At 35.7% G+C, this 22,769-nt stretch overlaps 4 protein-coding genes and 1 long non-coding RNA gene across 8 annotated transcripts; 1 reads left to right on the top strand and 4 right to left on the bottom strand.

Annotated features, from left to right (window-relative positions):
* Positions 613 to 2,076, bottom strand: LOC104710452 (aquaporin TIP1-2-like). The gene is made up of 2 exons (XM_010427064.1): positions 1,604 to 2,076; positions 613 to 1,180 (listed from the first exon to the last, which is right to left on the bottom strand). Exons 1-2 carry the CDS (start codon positions 1,988 to 1,990, stop codon positions 806 to 808), a joined length of 762 nt encoding a protein of 253 aa, XP_010425366.1. The 5' UTR covers positions 1,991 to 2,076; the 3' UTR covers positions 613 to 805.
* LOC104710450 (pentatricopeptide repeat-containing protein At3g26540-like) lies at positions 7,030 to 10,787 on the bottom strand. The gene is made up of 4 exons (XM_010427060.2): positions 8,186 to 10,787; positions 7,764 to 7,849; positions 7,575 to 7,659; positions 7,030 to 7,454 (listed from the first exon to the last, which is right to left on the bottom strand). The coding sequence occupies exon 1, from the start codon at positions 10,471 to 10,473 to the stop codon at positions 8,401 to 8,403; it is 2,073 nt and encodes a 690-aa protein (XP_010425362.1). The 5' UTR covers positions 10,474 to 10,787; the 3' UTR covers positions 7,030 to 7,454; positions 7,575 to 7,659; positions 7,764 to 7,849; positions 8,186 to 8,400.
* LOC104710451 lies at positions 10,870 to 13,082 on the bottom strand. Its single transcript, XM_010427063.2, has one exon. It carries the CDS (start codon positions 12,999 to 13,001, stop codon positions 10,929 to 10,931), a length of 2,073 nt encoding a protein of 690 aa, XP_010425365.1. The 5' UTR covers positions 13,002 to 13,082; the 3' UTR covers positions 10,870 to 10,928.
* On the bottom strand, positions 13,672 to 17,740 carry LOC109124814 (probable pre-mRNA-splicing factor ATP-dependent RNA helicase DEAH5). 3 transcript variants are annotated; one of them, XM_019230392.1, is made up of 3 exons: positions 17,394 to 17,740; positions 14,365 to 17,265; positions 13,672 to 14,270 (listed from the first exon to the last, which is right to left on the bottom strand). In XM_019230392.1, exons 1-3 carry the CDS (start codon positions 17,636 to 17,638, stop codon positions 13,877 to 13,879), a joined length of 3,540 nt encoding a protein of 1,179 aa, XP_019085937.1. In that variant the 5' UTR covers positions 17,639 to 17,740; the 3' UTR covers positions 13,672 to 13,876. The 3 variants fall into 3 exon arrangements, with proteins under 3 accessions (XP_019085937.1, XP_010425360.1, XP_010425361.1); XM_010427058.1 differs by having other exon boundaries at positions 14,365 to 17,368; positions 17,497 to 17,740; XM_010427059.1 differs by having other exon boundaries at positions 14,365 to 17,380; positions 17,509 to 17,740.
* On the top strand, positions 21,167 to 22,757 carry LOC104710448. 2 transcript variants are annotated; one of them, XR_755007.2, is made up of 7 exons: positions 21,167 to 21,305; positions 21,410 to 21,522; positions 21,674 to 21,802; positions 21,884 to 21,995; positions 22,090 to 22,325; positions 22,488 to 22,569; positions 22,688 to 22,757. It is a non-coding gene; the product is annotated as an uncharacterized LOC104710448 (long non-coding RNA). The 2 variants fall into 2 exon arrangements; XR_002033428.1 differs by having other exon boundaries at positions 22,422 to 22,569.

Here is a 22,769-nt window from a genome sequence, read left to right as displayed (position 1 = left end):
AAAGCTAACTCATACTATCATTTACAGCGAACATGGTAGTGCATGTAAATTTATGTTAACATTGAGTGAGTTTCAAAGTATTTATGTAAAGTTTGCGCGAGTATGTGCTAGTGTTATCTTAATCTTTTTTTGCCAAATATCAACCACAAATATAATTTGTAAAGATGTTATATACAACTTAAATTATTAAAAAAAAAATTGCCAAATATTTACACTCTCTGATATGCATAACTTAAATTGTATAAATTGGCATAAACTAAACTACATATTGCGTGAATGGTTCACCTAAAATAAGTTACAAATTCCACTAACTCATTTGTCTATGTCTTGTCTTTTTTTTTTTTTTTTTTTTTTTTTNTTGACAAACACTCATTTGTCTATGTCTAAGATTACGCTTTTGTCGGAACATAAATATGGGTAACTACATACTACTTTTGATTTAAAATAAAATGAAATCAAACACAATCACAATCATAATTCATTTTCAATATGTTTCATAAAGTTTTTATCTAATTAGCTACGGCTCTTTAACTAAAAGCCTAACAACATAAAGCGAAAATCTCCTATTTCCTGATTCACGTTTCCTGGTTTTCTCAATTATAGCCATTAAACTATACCATACACTCATACCTTATAATTGCACAAGAACATTCCAAGGAAATTAGAACTCAAATAACAAATCCAAATACACATAGACAAAAGATTCATCTTAAAAGATCCAACGGCCAGAAAAACCCATTACGATGCAAAACAGAAAACAAATCACGAAAAATTCATGAAATTAACAAAGATTGAATCTGCATCTTCAGTAATCTGTGGTAGGCAATTGCTCGTGGTCGTTTCCGTTGATGAAGACGAACTCGTAGATGAGTCCGGCGAGTCCACCACCGACGAGAGGGCCAGCCCAGTAAACCCAGTGGTTGGTCCATGTCCAGCTCACGACTGCTGGTCCGAAAGCGACGGCTGGGTTCATTGAGGCTCCGCTGAAAGCTCCACCGGCTAGGATGTTTGCTCCAACGATGAAACCAATGGCGATTGGTGCGATTGTTCCGAGACTACCGTTCTTTGGGTCAACGGCTGTGGCGTATACGGTGTAGACTAGCCCGAAGGTCATCACGATCTCGAAGACCAAACCGTTTAAGGATCCGACTCCAGCAGATAGACCGAACGCTGGAATTGCCTGAAAAATAATAATATGAAAATAGGTTTATTTACTTGCTGGAGAAGTTAGGTCAAACGGATGAGTCTTAAATCTTAATTAGTTGGAAACTTGGAATGTTCGATATGGATAACCAACGAAAAAATCTGTTTGAAAATTAAATTAAATATAATTTCGAACCAACCCACAAAACAGAGGAAACATACTACTAAAATCATTTCATCAGACAAGAAATGGTAGGAAGAACAAAATTAACATTCATACGATTAGGATGGTTTTATAATTACAAAACTAATAACATATTTGCATTTTTGCTCGACACAAATCAGAGTAAGACCACAGATCAGACATATTGGTACTAGATTAGATTATAGTTGAGTGGGGTAATTTTTTCAACCGAAACATTAAACCAATTTAGTAGGGCAAAGAAGTAAGTGAAGTTACCTCGCCACCGGTGGCAAAGCTAAGGAGGAAACAAGCGGCGACTGAGCCAAGAAGCTGAGCAATCCAGTAAAGAATACCACGGAGGAGAGTGATGTTACCACCGACGAAGGCACCGAAGGTAACAGCGGGGTTAACATGACCACCGGAGATGTTAGCGCCGACTGCAACAGCAACGAAAAGACCGAATGCATGAGCTAAGGCAGCGGCAACAAGGCCGGAAGGAGTGGTGGCTCCATTGTTAGTGAGCTTGTTGAAAGCAATCCCGGAGCCTGAGCCGGCGAAGACGAAGATCAAAGTCGAGATAAACTCAGCGAGCGCCGCTCTAAGTGCGTCGGGGTGAGTGACCTCTTGTTGGACTCCACCAATGGCTATGTTTCTGGTCGGCATGATCGGAGAAAGATGGAACGGCTGAGGTTAAAGCTTTTGGTAGAGAGTGATGGGTTTTGTGAGATGATTGGTTTGGTTTTTCTTTTGTGTTGGAGGTATATATATAGCTAGCCAAGTATGATCTAATCCATTTCTCGTCACATAAAACGCTTTTTTTTTTTTTTTACCGGGTGTTAAAACTAAGAAGTGTGCGTATTCTCTTAGTCATAATTTAACACGTAATTTTGTTATTTAACGTTGGATAATATTAATAAAAGAGAGCCCTAAGATGATATATAATATTTTTTTAAGTGGCTAAAATAGAAGTAATATTACACAGTGAAAACGAACTTTTTTATCATCGCAATTTTTTTTCCTATTTATTTTGGCGTTTTAACATATTTTCAACTTGAAAGACACTAATATTACATTATACAGAGGTTAAATTATAGTAATTGTGAGCCAATCATTTTTTTTATAGAATACAAAAATTTTATAGAAAAATGATGTAACATTTGGTGGAAAATCCTAACATACTGTATATTGAATCGTCTAAGATAGGTATGTCTTACCAATTAGATTTTCTATTCTACAAATAATCTGATATACCTCTTGCATATCTCTATAATATATACTACCATTTATAATATTGTTAATATAGTCAGTAAATAATGTAATGTAATATTCCTCTTGCATATCTCTATAATATATACTACCATTTACAATTTTGTTAATTTAGTCAGTAAATAATGTAATGTAATATACCTCTTGCATATCTCTATAATATATACTACCATTTACAATATTGTTACTTAGTCAGTAAATAATGTAATTTAATATTCCTCTTACATATCTCTATAATATATACTACCATTTACAGTATTGTTAATTAGTCAGTAAATAATGTAATGTAATATATTAGATTTCAAAAACTGAAAAAAGAAATTGAAAAAAAAAATTGAAATGGGTGAGTGGTTTAACAATCGCCTAATTGGATTGAGGTTGAGGGGTTTCAGTCACAAGATATTGGGGGGTCGAACCAAACCAATAAGCCGGTTTGTCCCGAACCGCGACGATTAGGGATAAAAAGAAGTCACATGGGTGGGGTCTAATTGATCACGTGTCGGTCGGCTAAGGGAGAGAGATAAGGTTAGTGAATGGGTTACAGCTGGAATTGTCACTGACCAATCACAAGTGCCAGCCTGTCCTTACCCTCTTCCACTTTTAGGACCTTTCTTTCCATTAATTTTCCCATCTTATTTTTTCTTTCATATTCTCTCATTTTTAAAAAAATATTTCTGGTCTAAATTTTTTTGTAATTTTTTTTTTAAATAAGAGATTTCTAAGTTTAAAGTTATGATTCCTAAAACTCCACAAAAAATCATATATTATATATATTTAATTTATTTTTTTGATTACTAATGTTTGATAAAAAAAAGTATTATGTTAAAATATTTTTTAAATTTATTTAACTTGATTTAATTTCTTTGTAAAAAAAAAATTATGATTTTTTGGTATTTCTCAATCTTTTTATACAAATTTTTGTATAAGATTCAAGAAATAGATTTTAATAATATCATAATTCATCATAGTGAAGTAAACTATGATTGTGATTATAAATTTTGTGTCATCTTGGTTCCACTTTTTGTCAATAACCCAATTAGTTAACAATCGTTCGACTGTTAATCATCTAAATTTTAAAGTGTTGAGTTTTGTTGATAACACAAAGAAATACAAAAAAAAACACAAAGAAGTAAAAAAAAAATATTATAAGAAAATAGTTTGCAGTATATAAATAATTGAATAAATAGTTTGCAGTATATAAATGGTAACCGTAAAAAATAATACTAATACAAGAGAGTATAAAAAATTGAGAGATTTTTGTTGAACTTCTTTTTTTTTGTTTTTATTCGTTTTTATATCATTTTTGTCTTTTCGTTATTACGAAAATAATACATCTCATATTTCAGTAGAAACGAGTAATTAATCACAATCGTTATCACTTTAAAATGTTTAGAAAACAAAACATTATTATTCACTATTGTCAAATCAAACTAATTATTATTATACAAGAACACAATAATTGGACAGGTCCGTGAAGCTTTTTTCTCCATTATCGCCGGCCTGACACCATGGCCGGTGGGGGATTTGGACCTCTCGAGTTCTCTCATACATTAACATAAATAATTATATCACATATGCGTGCTCAAATTTAAAAATATAAAAAATATTTATATCTTGACCAAACAAAAAAGTTGTTTATATAAACTGACATTTACATGGACGAAAATTCAGATGGTGATATTAGAAAGCGCCGTGCATAAAACATGGTTAGTGAACCCTGTTTGTGTGATAGTGAACGAGATTAAATAGGATTGTATATAATGCTATCAAATATTCAAATTTTAATTATTTCTTTGATATTGTAAGTGACGCTTTTCTTTTCAAACTGTGGTCAATAATTTGTATCCAGAATAACAACATCGAATGTTTTGAGCCAATAAAAGCAATCGCTAGTACCCCATTTGTTGTGTAATAAAAGCCATCTACAATACATATTGTCTCATTATTACTTGAAAATATCTTGTAAATTAACGTTATCTATAGCTAATTTAGATAATTATAAGAACTGGACTAATTAATTTAAGACTGCATATAAAATGCCAAAAGAATACTGACCACTTCGTTACAAAACTGGGAAGAAGAATATGCTTTTAGGATATGGCTAACAAAACTTATGATCTATTATGCATAACAAACAGATTAGTTTAAATAAATATAAAAACTAATGAGAGCATCTAATCATTTGGTGAACTTTTTAATACGTCCCTAAGCTAATAAACAAGAGAAATAGAAATGTCATGGTCGGGTATACGTGCACCACGTGTAAGTGTACATTTTTGGCCTCTTCAAAGTTTTAGATAGGGCTTAAGAAAACTAGAGTTATTATTTGATATACAAGACACGAGAAATGGCGTAGAAGTGCTCTTGTCTTTTGGTTGACTAAAAATATCACTTGTTTGGAGTTAAAAAGTTTATGGTATATGATTTCTTATCAATCATTGATACACGAAAGTTTCAACGTATATAGTACATGTTGAGTCTACTTTATAAGATGATAAATTATTTTTGATGAACATAACAATAATGCAATAGACGACGACAAAAGTTGTTTTCTTCGTGTAATGTGATGCGAATGTTTTTCAGCTTAATTAGATGGTTTAAAAATCCTATAATAATGTGAATATTATGCAACACTAATAACCCACAAAACATATCGACTGAATGTATATTTTTTGATCAAAAGTACTAATTCGTATTATTTTGTTTTCAATTAATCAAATACTAGTTTAGAAGATATAAAAAGGGAAAATTTCCCAAAAACGTCAACTATCTAATATTTGACAGAAAAAAACATGAATTTTTTTAGTTGACAGAAAAATATGCAAACTATTTTTTAGCTGATAAAAAATACACGAATTATTATTTTTTCTAGTTTATCCTCGTCTACGTTACGACCGTTAACGACATTGTGACGGCATTATTATTTTAAAAAAGAATTCCAGAAAAAAATACAAACTATTTATTTTTGTCATAAATTTTTTTTATTTTTTTTCTTTGTCTGAAAAATACATAATTTTTTATTTTTTATTTTTTCATTAACAATGCTAGAGATCATAATTCATAATTTTCTATGCTCTCTTAAACTTCATACAAGTTTTCACTACTATTTAGGATAACTAAATTCAAGAATAAAAATACACAATTAGATTAATCGATTTCCAAATTTCTCAATTAGTGTTGTTTTTGGATTTATACCGACTTTACAAATTTTGAAACTTCATCAACACTTAAACTCTAAAATTTCATGAGATCTCCACCTTTGTAAACCTTAGTATACCTTTCATAAAATATGCATCTCTTTAGTTTAATATATTTTATGATGCTTATAACCAGTATAAATCATCAAATGGGCTGGTATACGCAAACTTGATCGAGATCATAGATTATAGCCATTTTATGGGACATCAACTCTTGCATCCTAACCAGATTCACCATTAATTTATGCAAAAACAATACTAATTGGAAAATTTGGAAATTGATTAATCTAATTGTATATTTTTGTTCTTTAATTTAGTTATCCTAAATAGTAGTGAAAATTTGTATGAAGTTTAAGAGAAAAAAAAAATTATGAGTTATGATCTCTAACATTGTTAATGGAAAAATAAAAAATGAAAAATTATGTATTTTTCAGGAAAAAAAAGTTTATGTATTTTTCTAGCAATGATAAATAGTTTGTATTTTTTTTTTTGGAATTTTTCAAAAATAATAGTAACACCGTCACAATGCCGTTAACGGTCGTAATGGAGACGAAGATAAATTAGAAAAAAATAATAGTTCATGTATTTTTTATCAACTAAAAATTAGTCTACGTATTTTTTCTGATAACAAAAAAAATTTATGTTTTTTTCTGACAAATATTAAATAGTTGGTGTTTTTTTTTGGAATTTTTCCGATATAAAAGCAAGGGGAAAGAATAATACTAATCACCAAACAGATAAGGTTTTATATGTCTACGTATTCGTAATACGTGGTAGACAACAACTGAGATTAGAATACTAAGAATGACTTGGTATAGGGATCCATAATATATATAGTAGGACCATATATTATAAACAGCATTAGTCCAAAAGAAATGGTTAGTATGTATATGTCACTTCGCAATATTAATGCACGATAACGGCGATGACCAGACTTGGTCGACATAATTATTCCTTAACTTTTTTATATGCAATAGTGTTATTTCATTGCAAAAGGATAAAGAGATTATGCTTAAATAGAAATTGTGGAAACATGGTAATGTTAATGAATGTGACAGTTGTATTATTAGTTAAATTAAAACGTTACGTAACAGTGGAGTTTAGAGTCAAAACTAAAATCACCTAGGTTACAAACATGTGGATGGGGAGGGAACCATTCCCACGTGTTTAGTTGATGCATCACCATTCACAAACGTAGCAGCATAAGCAAGGGGACAGTACTCACTTGGTGTCGCAAACATGTGTGGATGCTTTGGATGGAACCAATGCTGCGGAGGGAACCATTCCCGATCCCAGGTCTCTGGTTGAGGCTCGACTGCGGCTTCAACCGCCTCCTCATGAGGTTAACGTGGTTTAGGAGGGGAACCAGCCCTACATTCGAACGATTCAAATAATATGGCCCATGGTGTTGTTCTACTTCTAGCGGCAAATGTTGGGTTAATTTTTTTATTTTTATGAACTACTTGTTTATTATGTTTCAAAAGCTACAGCCGACAAAAAAAAAAGCAGTCATTTATATAAATTTGTGCAAATATATATATTTTGAATAGCAAACTAAACCAATCTCAAATTCCTAAATACAATTGAAAATCAGTATGAAGCCCTCAACGTCCAGAGCTGCGCTTTGTATACACATCTGAATTAAACCTCAAGACTGTGAATAACTGAATATAGAAACAGAGTTTAAAAAAAAAAATGATGTTAAATTAGTCACAGAAATGCGAAAAGCAGAGATCAAGCTGCAATTTTTACCCCTCTATTTGCATGAGTGTGAATAACTTTACCTTATGGATGGAAACCAAATCGTAAGCTTGTAGCTGTTGCTTCATCAATGAACTGCAGAAGAACTTGCTTGGACACATCTGATCACTGATCACAAAAATTTTAAAACATCAAACTTCCATCTAACTTTTGACCATGAATATCGCAGCATCAAATACCATATGTACTATAAAGAAGACTTGAAAGCATACCATATCTGGGGTCTAAGACATTCAAAGCGAAAAGAGTCAGAGCTCTATTGCTCTGGCTTTTTTGGGGTGAAGACAGATCCTTTTACCTGATTCAATTAGAATAGTGTAATGAATAAAAGAAACACTTTGACAGATTGAAAACACTTATGCTCATTCATTAACAGATATCTTCATACCATCTTCAACCAAGATCCATTGACTTCAAATCAAGACACAAACATTGAAGCACGAGTTCAAATGCAGAAAGTCTTCACAGTATATACTGATAATCGAGAAAATCAAGTTTAAGAGAGTATTCAATCGAGAAAACAAAGTTCATCCGTTGAAACCTCAACCATCAGAGAGAACTGGAGGTGCACACACATTCATATAGAAGTCCATGAAAAGCAATTGAAAAAGAAGAGTTGAGAATTTGTGATTACCTTCTGAAGAAACAAATGATTTAGAGAGTCCGGATAGACTAATGATGTCTCTCTAATCCGTCCACGTCCTATTTCAACTGCTTTCTTCCCGTTGCTCTTCCTGGTCTTCAAAAGACAGCGGAATTGTCTACAATCCTTCTGAATGCATATGCCCCGACATGACTGCAGGACACAATTCTTTTGTTTGAGTCATACATGTTAACTGAAGGTGATGATCATTCATCAAGCCGTTTAGCAGCCCATGCTCCTAATTTTTTCCAGCCGTATCTTTGGCAAGCATCATATATCCTTGTCAGCATTTGCATAGGTGGATCAAAAGGCATCAAGAGGAGAAATTCTTCAAGCTGATGCAAACATCCATACTTGCAGTAGAGTTCAACCATACAATCATAATGCTCAACCTGTGGTGATATAAGGTATTTGGTGCTCATAGAACTGAAATATTGAAAACCGAGTTCCACATGACCTTCACGTATGCAAGCTTGTAAGATTCCCAAAAAGGTGACATGGTCAGGCTTAACTCCTTCATCTTCCAAAAGCATGAACAACTCAAAGACTTCCTTGCTTCTTCCATTACGAACACATCCACGGATAATAGAATTCCATAGAATCAAGTCCCGTGTAGCTGCCTCTTTGAATACGTCAATAGCATAGTCGAAACATCGGCATTTGGAATACATGTCAACCATAGCACCCCGTATAACAACGTCAATATCATAGCCATTTCTGATCAGGAACCCGTGGATTGCTTTGCCTATATTTAAAGCAGGAATGTTTGCACAACCTGCTAAGAGCGTTGCAAGTGTGTATTTGCTAGGTTTGGCTTCCACTTGCATTCCTTCAAAGAAAGATAAGGCTTGTTCACTCCTACCAACTCGAGCTACACCTGTCAATAAAGCATTCCATGATACCTCATCCCTTAGTTCACTCATTTGGCGAAACCAAACATTGGCACTCTGCAAGGCACCACATTTCCCGTACATATCAAGAAGCCCATTGGCTACAATTACATTCACATCATATCCATGTCGGTAGATAAAAGCATGAGCTTGCTTCCCCATTTGAACATCTGATACACCTGAGCAGACATTTAGAATCCAGACAAGAGTAACATTATCAATATCTTCAACCTCCTTGCGCATCAAAGTGAGAAAATCCAGTGCCTCATCCCACTCATGAGCACGTACATATCCACCCAACATTGCGTTCCATGATATTATATTCCGTTCAGGCATCAGATCAAATAGCTCCCTTGCCTCTCTAGTTATAGCACTCATTGCATATCCCGACATGGCCGAAGTCCAAGATTTCAAATCTTTTGATTTGGTTTGGTCAAATGCTCTGCGAGCACTCTCCAATCTGTCACATTTCACATACATATCAAAGATAGAAGTAGACACAACTCTATCTTCCACAACACTAATTTTGACAGCAATGGCGTGTATTACCTTCCCCACCTCAAGGGCCAAGGATCTTGAACAAGCTAACATAACACTAGAAACCGTATGATTCAAAGGTCGAACATTCAACTCTATCATCTTAAAGAACATCCCCACTGCCTCATCATTAAACCCCATCTCAAGATACCTCCGCACAATCACATTCCATGAAACATCACTAGGGTTCTCAATCTCATCAAACACTCTCCTCGCATCACTCATAACTCCACACTTCCCGTAAACATCAACAACCGAAGTCTCCAAATCTACATTACCCGAATACCCATACTTCACCACAGAACAATGAAGCTGCCTTAATAATCTCAGGTCTCCACAAGACTTAAACACACCAGCAAAAGAAGTCTCCGTAGCTCGAACTCCATCTCTATTCATCCTACGAAACGTACGAAACACCTCATCCGATACACCGTTGAGCGCACAAGCAGTAATCACAGCGTTCCAAGACCCACCATCTCGTTCAGGCATTTGCTCAAACAGTTCACGTGCATCATCCACACACCCACATTTCCCATAAGCCTCAATAGCTCTATTCAATAAAAAAATCGGAGGCAACGGAGAGAAAGTTACTAAATGGGATTGGACCTTACGGGCTTGCACAACAAGTGACTTCGAGGAACAGCAACGGAGAAGACGCTCGTATAGCCAGTACGCAACTGGCTCTGGAGAAGCAAAGAGAACAGAGACGGCTTTCGATACACTGCCGCCTTCGAGGTGCTCAATGATTTGACGGGTCACTGTAAATTTGGGTCGGGTAGCGGTAATACGCTTGTGGGTTTTATCTTGTTTCAAGATACGGCCAAAGACAGAAGCAACTCCGGTCACTGCCATGGTTCATGACCTTGCAAAGATTGAGACTTTAACGGATCATTGTAACTTGTAAACTTATCTGAATCTTATACAAGTTGAAGTAGTTTAAAGGTTGAGACACAGAGACTCTAAAACCCCGCAACCTAAAACCCCGAAAAGGATGATTCACGCGAAACAACGAAGATTTTAAACACAGGATTGAAAGGTTTGATCATACAATACAAGAGCGAAACAGAGAAAACGATGTCGTTTAATATATATAAGATGGTTTGGGCCTTCAACGGGCCGGGCTTGAGATCTGCAAAGTGATTTAGAGATGTTTCTATGCAACTCGGCTGTTTTAAAGACAAGACAGAGATTACTTCACTATGCCATAGATCAAACTTCATCGGCTCATTTGTAAACTCTCTATCAGTGTGTGTAACTAAATAATGTATTAAACAATGATTGACAAAGGTTAAATATACCAGCATACTTCAGTTTAAGTCCACTTCTGTGATAGAGAAAAATGGATAACTCGTTGGCGGCTCGGTCACCACCACGTCGCCATATCCAATACAATCCCAAGAACAAAATATTGTGTTGTAGCCTTTGAAAACTATTGGGAATGGACAACGGCGCATGCATCCAGTGCATATTGGCCGAGAGAGAGAACTATTGAGAAGGATTCGAACATCTGTCCATTTAGTACCCTCACTTCCTAGTGAGTGCTTAGTAAAAGAAATGTAATCTTTCACACTAAAACTGGGCTTCATGTACATGTCTCTCCCAAGTAAGCATTCAACATGAAGAGTCGTGCAACACTCATTGCATTTATAATACCGCATTTCTTTTCTTTCGTCCCATGGAGACTCTCTTTCTTTTACTTCTTCTATTTTGCCTTCGCAAATCTCACACCAGTCTGGTTCATCAGTTGCCTTTTTCCCATCGCAAATTCTAAGAAAATGACTGTCATGTTTGTATCTTACCTTGTATGGGAAGGTAACGCAACGAAAACATATAACATAATCGCACTCCATGCAATATAACTTTGAATAGCTTTTTCCTTTGCATGTTTGACACCGTACTTTTTTCTCTAGCTCTGAAGCTATGAACAAGGGATGTTTGTGGCATTCATATTCAAATGGTTCGATAATTGAGGCGCACCTTAAATCTAGCCGGAATCTTCCTTCCCCTACATGATGGTCATAGAAGAAGCCAGTACCGTTACGACCACAAACACTACAATGGTATATGCCTTCGTTATTACCAAGCTCCTTTGTGGCAACATTTAGTGTAAGTGGATGTGGATGTAAGGGATGTCGTTTCACACGTGGAGCATTTGCACAACTTTCATGAAGGATAAAGTCACATTCTATACATGAATAGAATTGACCTTCGTAGATCGGAAGAGCACACCCTCGACAATACTTATTTTCATCATAAACTCTGCTAATCTCAAGTCGTAGATAGTGATTGTGATACGGATGGAGTATTATTCCATCAACTATCCTCTCGAATGGCTCACCATCATCTATTATATCATCTTGTTCTGATACTCCTTCGAGTTCTTTTCCATCCCACACATTTCTATGAAATGCACATATTGAATGAACAAAATAATCATCACATTTCTTGCAAGAGTATGCTCCATAATTGTTGTCAACCTGGTGACGACAGACTCCGCAAGACAACTTCCCCGATGGTAGAGAAGAGGTATAAGAGATACGGTGTTGGTGTCGAGATATTCTTATGACATGTGGGTAACCGAGACAATCTTTATGAATGACAAAGACGCATTGGATACATATGTATGTGGGATCAAGCTTCTTGACAAGGGCACAAATATTGCAAACTAGAGAAGCTTGTGTAGGGAAAAAGGTGAGAGGGTGGGGGTGGCTTTTTGGATGGTCTAAAACAAAGGGTATGGTTTTCATTGCACAAATCGGGTCCATACTCAAATCACATGTCGCACAATGATAAAACATGTTAGACACAAGTCTTCCACAACAAACGCACACCATATGCATTGGATGACTGTAAAGCCGAAGAGAATGAAAGGGGTGGGAAGGGTGTTTAATCTCAAGAGGAGACTCTACACATTCTTTGTGAAACTTCTCTTCACATTCAAGGCATGTATAATAGCTTACACTAAGCATTTCTAGTTGGCATGCACCACACTTAAACTCTTGAGAATAAGGCTTTTTATTGTTGCACCAAAACAGAGGGAGTACAGGGAGCTTACAGATACCATGGTGGTCGGCGTCGCAGTCAAGCAAAGATTCGCCTTGTTGATCACCGCTTGTTGTGCTTGGGAAGTTAGGGTAAGAATTGAATTGATGAAACTTGAAGAAATCAACACCATCATAGTTCTTCTCTACTATGAATTTATGAGATCTGATTCGAGCATGAGGACAAGAAAATTGAGGTTGGAGAAGGGGGTTTTCACCACTAGAATCCACAACTAGAGCTTCATCGGAGGAGGTTGGATGGTTTGGTTGTATTGATGTGTATACTAAATAAGATTTTTCATCCACTTCTACTTTACGAAATACACCCATGGAACTCATGGCTGCTACAAAGGGTATTGGATTTTTTTTGTGATATTATTCTTCACAGTCTCTCTCCCTCTTGCAATACATTACACATACACTCAGTTGATCTTGAATATAAAACTTGGTAATACAGCTAAGCTTGGTCTTTTTATATTCTTTGTTATAGAAAAGCTTTCGATATTTGAGTGGCCCCAAATGAGTTTTTTTTTATTGATTTCCAGTCGCGGTACAATTTAATTACTATTGGTTTTCTTGGTAACCTCGTTTAGAGAAGATGGCAAATTTTTTTTTTCAGTAATCATGATTTTGTCCCAAAGTTTAGTTTTATATTATTACAAAATCTTAGGTTCAAATAATTGGTGTCAATCTTTTCTTGTATGCATTATTGCATTAGTAGGTAAAAAGGAATAAACCACAATACATTTTCAATGTTCAGACTTCAATTAATATTTCAGACAGTCCTTTGGACTAACAGGTCTTATAATCTCAACCGTATATGAACTGATCTGAAAGCTCAAAACATACATAAATTTGACTGTCAAAATCGATTTCTGTTTTTTTCTAGGTGTTTTCTGATTGACATATCTAATAACTAGTCGCAGAAATGCCTAAACTCACATCATACTTCATCTCTATTCCTCTATACTACATCTGATAAACAACATACCTGCATGTCCTAGACAGATTAACAAACACTTTGGACTAAGCACAAGGAAAGATGAATTTTCATACATGTCTACAAAAAACGATGATGCAGCTATAATCTATGTAGCTCATCCATCACTTCTGTTAGCTTTTTTAGCTTTCAATACATAAACAAGAGTACATTTGAAGATGACAAAATAAACGTAAGGAAGAAGAATAGGTTTACCAAAAAAAGGAAAAGACTCTCAAGCACGTCTTTTGCTGAGACGCCATGAGTTAGGCTCGTGGTACCGGTCATACAAAGGCTCAATGCGTTCTTGGCGCTTGCGCTTGCTCATTTTCGTTGGGTCAGAGACTTTGAAAAACCTTGGAGCTAACTCAACAAGCCACTTTGGGTCAATCACAGTTACTTCCCTCATGTACTCTTTGGTCGTCATCACAAGATCATGATATATAACCCAGTCTGGTTGTCTCTGGAACAGCGCGCTGCTCGGGTGTATATACACCGGTTGATTCTCCACTAGTGTCCTGTAACCTTCCTGTGGATCTTTCCTTGCTCCATGGAAGAAGAATCCTGCCGTGATTGCTTTCCTTATCTTCGTGAAATTCTTCCCCGCACTCACCACATCTAGTTTATATCTGCAAAACAGAAAAATCAAACGTTTAGAAACTGGACTTGGATTGTCACACATTATCATTACAAGTTGAGCTCAATACTAGTTTAGTTACTTACTTGTCCATAATGCTGAGAAGTTGTTTCCTCACATCTTGAGCACGTCGTAACGATCTTGACTGAATGAAATTTTCAAAACACCATGGACCTGAGAAGTTTTTGGCCTTCCACGCCTCATATACAGCCAGTAATGTCAGGTGATCACCCTCGGGCTGGAAAAACTTTGCCCGTTTTTGGTCTGCCTGAGCTTGCTTCTCCCTCGGTCTATAAAATATGTTGCCCGTCTGGATCATAGCAATCATCGTTAAAATCTCATCGCTGCACCCGAGATCCACACTTGCTAGCAACATTTTAGAAAGCGGCGGTTCAAGAGGAAACTCTGCCATTTTTCTACCAAGCTTCGTCAACAAACCTTCTTCATCCAAAGCTCCCAGGCTGTACAACTGTTCCATTGCAGAGATCAATGCTTGTGGTTGAGGTGGATCCATGAAGTCAAACGATAGCAGGTCATTAATACCCATGGCTTTCATGGTCAGGGTTGTCATTCCAAGATTAATTCTTTGAATTTCAGGGATTGATGTAGGAGGCATCTCATTACGATATGCGCTTTCCGTGTAGAGACGGTAACATTTCCCGGGCCCAGTACGACCAGCACGTCCAGCTCTTTGCTTGGCCGATGCCTGTGAGATTGGAGTAATGACTAGCGATTCTAGCCCTTGCTTTGGATTGTACACGTTCTGCTTTGCAAACCCAGGATCAACAACATAGTATATACCATCTATTGTTAAAGAAGCTTCTGCAATATTTGTAGCTACAACCACTTTCCGTTTACCAGGAGGTGGAGGATCAAATATTCTAGATTGCATTTCACTAGGAAGGGCACTGTAAACTGGAAGTATGATGAGTTCAGGAACATTTTTACCTAGACCTTTCATTCTCTCGTATAGAGATTGGCATGCAGAATCGATTTCTTCCTGTCCAGTCAAGAAGACGAGAATGTCACCCTCAGGTTCAGTTAAGTGAATCTGAAGGACTGTGATCAGAGCTGCATCCAAGTAATCTGTTTCTGGCTGTTTGGTATACAGTATCTCAACAGGAAAGGTTCTTCCAGGAATGGTAAAGATGTTGCAGTTGAAGAAATACCCAGAGAACTTCTCTGCATCCAATGTGGCAGACGTGACAATCAGACGAAGATCAAGTCGACGTTTCATCAGCTTCTTTAGAAGACCAAACAGCACATCAGTGTGGATTGTCCGCTCGTGAGCTTCATCAAGCATGATTACAGAGTATTGAGAGAGGTTTTCATCTATCAGAATCTCCCTAAGAAGCATACCATCAGTCATGTACTTGATCACTGTATCTGGTCCAGTACAATCCTCAAACCGAATCGCATACCCTACCTCCTCTCCTAAACGACAACCAAACTCCTCAGCTACTCTCTTGGCAACAGACATCGCAGCAACCCTACGAGGCTGAGTACACCCGATCTTTCCCCTTGTTGTGTAACCTGATTCGGCAAGATATTGAGTTACCTGTGTTGTCTTTCCAGACCCAGTCTCACCAATGACCACCAAAACTTGATTATCATGCACAGCCTGTATAAGTTCTTTTTTCAACTTGTATATTGGAAGGCTCTCCCTTTGTTCCTGAATAGAAAGCTTCGATCTCTGTCCAAAAGTAGGAGTTTTTCCAAAGGCATCCTTCTTCCACTCAGGCATGTCATAAGCTGATAACCCAACACCTCTAAGCTCTTGAGCAAGATGCCTTTCACCAGTTTCAGGCATAGGGTCTTCCCATGGACGATTCAGATCCTTTGGGATTGAGTCAAGCATTGTTCTTTGCTGCTGTTCCCTCATTTCTCTCCTCTCCTTGGTGAGGGCGGACTGAAGTGCAGCTGCGCGACTCAAGGAACCTTCTGGATTTTTGAAGATCTTAACCGGAGACATGTCAACAGAGTACCTAGTTTGCCCTTGTAAGAAAGCAGGTTCGTCTTCATTCATCTCAATCTCAAGTTCTTCTTCAGCACCTTCCTCTTGATAAAGCATCCCATCTCCATCCTCATCATACATTGGAAACTCATCAACTCTCAAGACACCAGAGGCAATCAACTGTTTCGCTTCCCATCTCTCAGGAGAGCTCATCTTCTTCAATGGCCTACGTGAAGGTGCAACATCATTCTCCTCTACAATCCTGATTCCCGAAATCCCAGTCTTAGTTACTTGTCCATCCTTTGTCCTATACGAAGGATTACTCCTGGACGAATCATCCTCATCTGAAGGCTTCCTCAGAGGAATCAAATCTCTACCCGTATTCTGATCAACATCTCTCATAGAAAGACTTAACTTATCATTCGAATTAGATATCACTTTCACATAAACCTCCATATCCCGCTTCACAAACTCCTTAGGCTTCTCAACCCTTCTAGTAGCCATCTGAGAAACATGAACAAGACCTTCCTTTCCCCTAAATTTATCAAACTGAACAAAACAACCAGCATCCATAACCCTAGTAACCCTCCCTTTGTATACCTGATACAACTCAGGCTCATTCGCAATCGCACCGCCTCTATCTTCCTCCACATACTCATCCTTAGCACGCCTATCTCTACGCCTATCTTCCCCTTCCTCATCGCCACGACCTCTATCTCTATGCCTCCTATCACTTCTTCTATCATCTTCACCTTCCTCATCTCCACGGTGTCTCTCTCTATCATCCCTATGTCGATCCCTTCTATCATCACGATTCCTATCTCTACCTCTATCTCTATCCCTATCCCTATCCCTACCCGAATCCCTCCGATCCCGACCCCTCTCTCTATCCCTATTCCCATCCTCCGCTCTCCGTCGCTCCTCAGCTTCTCTTTCAATCTCCTTCTCAAGCTCCTTGACTTTATCCTTAGTATCCTTAATCGCCAAACCTTTGAATTTAACATCCTCACCTTCCTCTCTCTTCTTCTCAGACTTAGGCTTCGGAGGATAAATCGCGTGGATTACAGTTAACAGCGACCGGACGAAGTAATCAGGCATCTCCGCACCTTGCTCCTTGAGCTTCTTATCGAATTCATCTACAGTCTCGGNTTCTTCTCAGACTTAGGCTTCGGAGGATAAATCGCGTGGATTACAGTTAACAACGACCGGACGAAGTAATCAGGCATCTCCGCACCTTGCTCCTTGACCTTCTTATCGAATTCATCTACAGTATCGGAGTGACGACCGAGATCGATGATGAATTCTGCCAAAACTTTCTCCGCAGATCCTAGATGCGTTTCTAACTCGTTGCAGACATTGGATACGAGAGAGAGGTGATTCAATTTGTTAAGCTCTTCTTTCTCCATTGCGGAAATCGAAAGCAATCACAATGAGAATCGAAGAAGACGAACTGGTTTCTGGGATAAAATCGATTTCTAGGGTTTAATTGTTTTGTTTGGTCTAATAGACGGAGAGAAAGAGTTAAAAAGGGAAATAGTCTTGAAACGCTGCGTTTCGAATTCTGTAGCCGACCAAAGGAAAAAAAGAAACAGAAATTATAACATTTTCGCATTGTTTTATATCTGGGCCGATGCAAAATAACTTTTAAAGTTAATGGGCTTTATTGTTACGATTCAAGCAGATTATAATAAGTTATTGGGCATTGGCGAAAATAATAGTAATCTGATTATATGAGATTATGAGTAATGAAAATAATACTTACATTATTTTTACCAGTGTATGAAAATCTCCACCAACGTCAAATTTTTTGTTATTTTGTTTATATAATTGAGATTTGAAACAAGAAAACCTAAAAACAAAATTGTAGAAAAATCGATAATATGTTTTGAATTATTTGTCACTAAAACACAAAATAATTATTTAATAATAAATTTAATTCGATTGATATTTGATTATGTACACAATTCGTCCAAGCACTCACTCAATCACCATAATCCATCGATCTAGTTTAACTATCATAAACACAACCATCATATCAAATATGTTTATTCCTATGGTTGTAAACATCTAAACCTTTTTTTTGTTTTTCAACCGGAAAAAGAGAGGTAGAATTATCTACCTCACGAATCGAAACTCTGAACATTGAGCAGGTCAGGACACCCGATACCAGTAAACTAACCTCACAAGTCATCTCGTCTTTTATATTGGAAATTAATACAATATCGGATAATGATTCATGCTTATTATTTATTGGGTGTCTTATGTAATTGTACATCGATTATTTGTTAAAATGAGGATGAGTGCAATAAACAATATTTGAGAAGTGTTTAACCATGTAGTTATGTCTTCATATTGACCAGGAGACTATGTCTCCAAATGGTTGCATCTTTCAACCAAAATTTATTGGGATCCATTCTAAAATGAAAATTAGCACTTCTAACCTCAAATTAGAAGATGAACGAGATAAAAACTTAAACCTGTTTTATTTGTTAATTATAATTATTTTATGTATATTTTTCAATTAATATCTTTTAGCTTGTTGACCAAAAAAAAAAAAAATCTTTTAGCTTAAAAATAAAATGTAACAAAGCACTGTTGGACTAACAATTTATATTAAATTTTTACTTTTGGGAAATTATATTATTGACATTAATTAATGTTAAATATTTTTTTTTGTTAAGAATCGCGGAAATTCAATTACTAGATAAGTTCAATTTGTATTATTTGTTACAAATAAAAGATATTCAGATATGCATAATTAGCTCATTCCTGACTATTTTGAACAATTTTTTTTCTTTGAAATCGAAGCTTTATCTTTGAATTAGTAATATTTGTTTGTTAACTTATTACAATTCATAAATTTAAGTCTACAACTTTGGATATGATGCCAAAACAAAAAAAAACTAGAGAAATTATTAGAAATATCTTTTTGTCGATATCCTTTTTTATAAATACCCTTTTTGGTTATTTTTCTTTTTGATATTTTAACACAATTACAATGTGTTAAATTAACTTTCAAAATCATTTTTTGGTTTGAATTTTATATTTTATATTTAGGGTATAGTTTTGATGGGGTAGAGTTTAGTATTTGGTGTTTAGGGTTTATAATATAATCATTTTCTATATAGAAAAGGCTATTATTAAAAATGGACAACAAGAGAGAGTAATTTTACAAATATCGAGAAAACTATATATAATTGTTATAGATATATTATTAATATTAAATTATTATATTTCTTTGTATTCAGCTATTCAATTTAACGACTATCATTTAACATTTATTATTTTCTTTGCACTTATTCATCTCGTTTAGTTTATTGAGCCCATCATTATTCAATTTGTCAGTTCGTTTAGTTTGTTAATCACCATCTGCAGCCTATGATTGAAGATTTAGGGTTTTGTCAAATTTCATTTTCAAGATTATGCCATTTGTTCTATTTTGTTAGGTTTTCACTCAAAAACAAATATTGTGATTTTTTTTTTACTACAAATAAAATAGAATTAGATAGACGAGTATTGACTACTACATTCAGGACCGACGATAGGTATATGTAAGGTGTATATTTGCATGTGGGCCATATTAAATTAACATAAAAAGTAATGTATTTTAAGATCCAAAAAATGGTTTCTAAATTTTTTTTTAGGTAATTAAGATTTATTTTCTAAAAATTGAACAAGACTATAACCTTTTTGGCTATATTTAAGCCGGCCTTGATTACATTCATGAATATGAAACGGATGAAGGAACTTTTAATTTTCTACGAATCTAAAAAGCGAGCTTGAAAGACCAATCGATTTACACCAACCCTCAGGTTAACTCTCGATCAATTTTCTAGTTATCATATTTCGAACTCGTTATCCTTTTCTTGTAGGTGTTCTAGTTGTTGAAACAGCACATTCCAAGTAGATAACAAGGATGTCACCACTAATAACAAGACTATAATCAATATGTTTGGGGCAATAAATGAGCTTAAAAAAGAACAATAAAAATACCAAAGGATTCGCAAAGAGTTGTTGATCATAAGGACCCTAACAAGAAGAATTGGACCGATCTCGTCGGCATGAATTTAGCCATTAGGGCATCCAAACAGTTTTTGATGCAGCACATCTTTGCGCCGATCACGACACCAATGTCGTGAAATGACCTCTTTATTGTTTCTAGTTTTATATTTACGTATGGGCTTTATTTAGTTGTAGGTTTTTTATTGTTAGATTAACTTTTTAATTATGTTAGAGTTTAGTTTTATGATTCTTCTTATTTAAGGAGCCGTGAATCTCTATTGTAAATGAATAATCGATTAGTGAATAAACAAGTTTTACGAGAGCTTTGTGTAAAGCCTAGAGAGGAGGACTCTCAACCCTAAGAGCTTGTGTTCAAGCCCTACAAGGAGGACTTGCAAAACCACGTCGATATCGTTCCTGATTTCGACCATATCTTTATTGCTTCTTCGTCAAGTTACGACGTTAAGCAAGATCCGTTCGTGGATCCGAGTTCTCCTGCAGATCTCTCTATCAGTTTTTTATTAATAAGAAACACAAGTTTTATAAAAACCAAATTGATTGTTCAAAAAAACCAAAGTGAACGAAAGTGATTGGATTCATCAAGGATTCCTTAAATGAGAGAGCATTGATCTAAGTAATATTAAAGTTTTTTCTAACGAAAAAAAAGAAAGAAGAAGAATCCCTACTATTATTTTGAAACACAGTTTATGGACTAAACCTTTATTTTGTAAGAAATTACAAGGGTATGCCATTGGAGTTATGGCCAAATTAATTCATTTAAAAAAGGTTAAAATCGTCATTTAATCGTTTTTCCATTCGGATAAACACGCGGATCCTTTTTACCCAGTAATCTGACCCGGTTTCATTTTCTAATCTCAGCCGTTCAATATTTTTTTGAGAATAAATCGCAATCCTTCATAGACTAAACCTAAAAAGAGTTTTTTCCTTCGCCTCTTCACTCTCTCTCGCCGTCTCTCCCAAATGGATTTAATTTTTTTTTTTCTTTTTTGTCGACGAACTCGAAGAGATGCAGAGGAAGAGAAGAAGGAAAAGAATTTCCATTATGATAAGGTTTTAGTTTCTTTTCTCTTTTAATTAAGTTTATATTTTAAGTATATGTTTGATGATTAAAACCAAGTTTAATTGGAATTTGGTTTCTGAATCTTGATGTGTAGTGGTTTTGGATTCTTCTCTGGTCATCAGCTTGATTTTGAGATGATAAACTCAAATCTCATAAATCGCCAATGACTTAACCTCAGAAATCTGTCCAATTCATCTCTCCGATCAAGTAAGCTCGATTGTTTTCTTTCTAATCTGAATCGATTTGTGTAAGATTCTGTTCTGGTGGGTTCTATGGTTTTAAATGTTTTTTTCTTTTGGATTCATGATATGATCTTTAACATTTTATTTGTATGTGAAATCTGGATGTATTCAAACAGGGAATCATCAAAGGCGATCTAGGAGAACGAAGTTTGATAATTTGATTCGTACTATAAGAGTTCACTTATTGGATGGTACTATAAGCGGAGTGCTATTGTTGGAGATGGAATGGGGACTATGGTGGCAAGGTATACACAACTGTTTTCAATTGCAAACGATTCAAAGTTTTAATCTTTCTTACAAAAGCTTCCTGGCCCTTACTATCACAGTGACGTATACGAAGGAACCTGAGAGGCAAAAGTGGAAGATCTTACTGGAATTAGAAAAACAATCAAACCTCTGGAAGAATCAGGGGCTTTAGTTCGCAGAATTGATGAAGAGGTTTGCCTTTTAGCCCATAGCCTTAGCCTTAAGTTCTAAGTCTATTGCTTTGTTGTTAGGATTAAAGGAATAATTGGTTTCTTTCTGTGTTTAGCTACTGCGAGCTTTGGATTCATTTGTGGTTGTGGAAAAGGAAGGACAGATTATCGCTTGTGCGACTTTGTTCCCTTTCTTTAAAGAAAAGTGTGGAGAAGTTGCAGCTATTGCGGTTTCATCAGATTGTCTCGGACAAGGACAGGTCCACTATTATGAAGATGGGTCAACACCTACCGGAACTTGTGGTGTCTATGTTTTTGGTGGAGAAATGTCAGTTTACAATCAATCTTTAATGTGAGTGATTTGCTCTTGATTCTCTTTCAATTTTATTTACAAATTGTTTTGTTTCTCTTTGATTATAAGGCTATTTGTATCTTTTCATCCCCACAGATTTACTAAAGCTCAGATAAAAAATTCAATCACTAAACTATTGTATCTTCGCTTTGGTCTCAATAGTCGGAGTTCCATGTCCACTATTATGAAGATGAGTCAACACCTACTGGAACTTGCAGTGTGTTAGTGTTCTTGGTGCAGAAAGGTCAGTATACAATCAATATGAAATATCTTTGCTGGATCAATTTGGCGCCTCACGACGCCATCTGAAATATCTTAATATTCTCAATTAGTACATCATCTTTGTCTTTGTAATGTTGCAGGAGGACATGTTAAGTGTGTGTTCTTCACCGTTGATATTTGTTTGCCATATCTATAACCAAATATATGGTTGAAAAAAACTAA

The sequence above is a fragment of the Camelina sativa genome, chromosome 9, assembly GCF_000633955.1.
Source record: "Camelina sativa cultivar DH55 chromosome 9, Cs, whole genome shotgun sequence".
NCBI lineage: Eukaryota > Viridiplantae > Streptophyta > Magnoliopsida > Brassicales > Brassicaceae > Camelina > Camelina sativa.
Note: the sequence above shows the minus strand (reverse complement) of the source record. Positions and strands in the feature narration are given on the sequence as shown.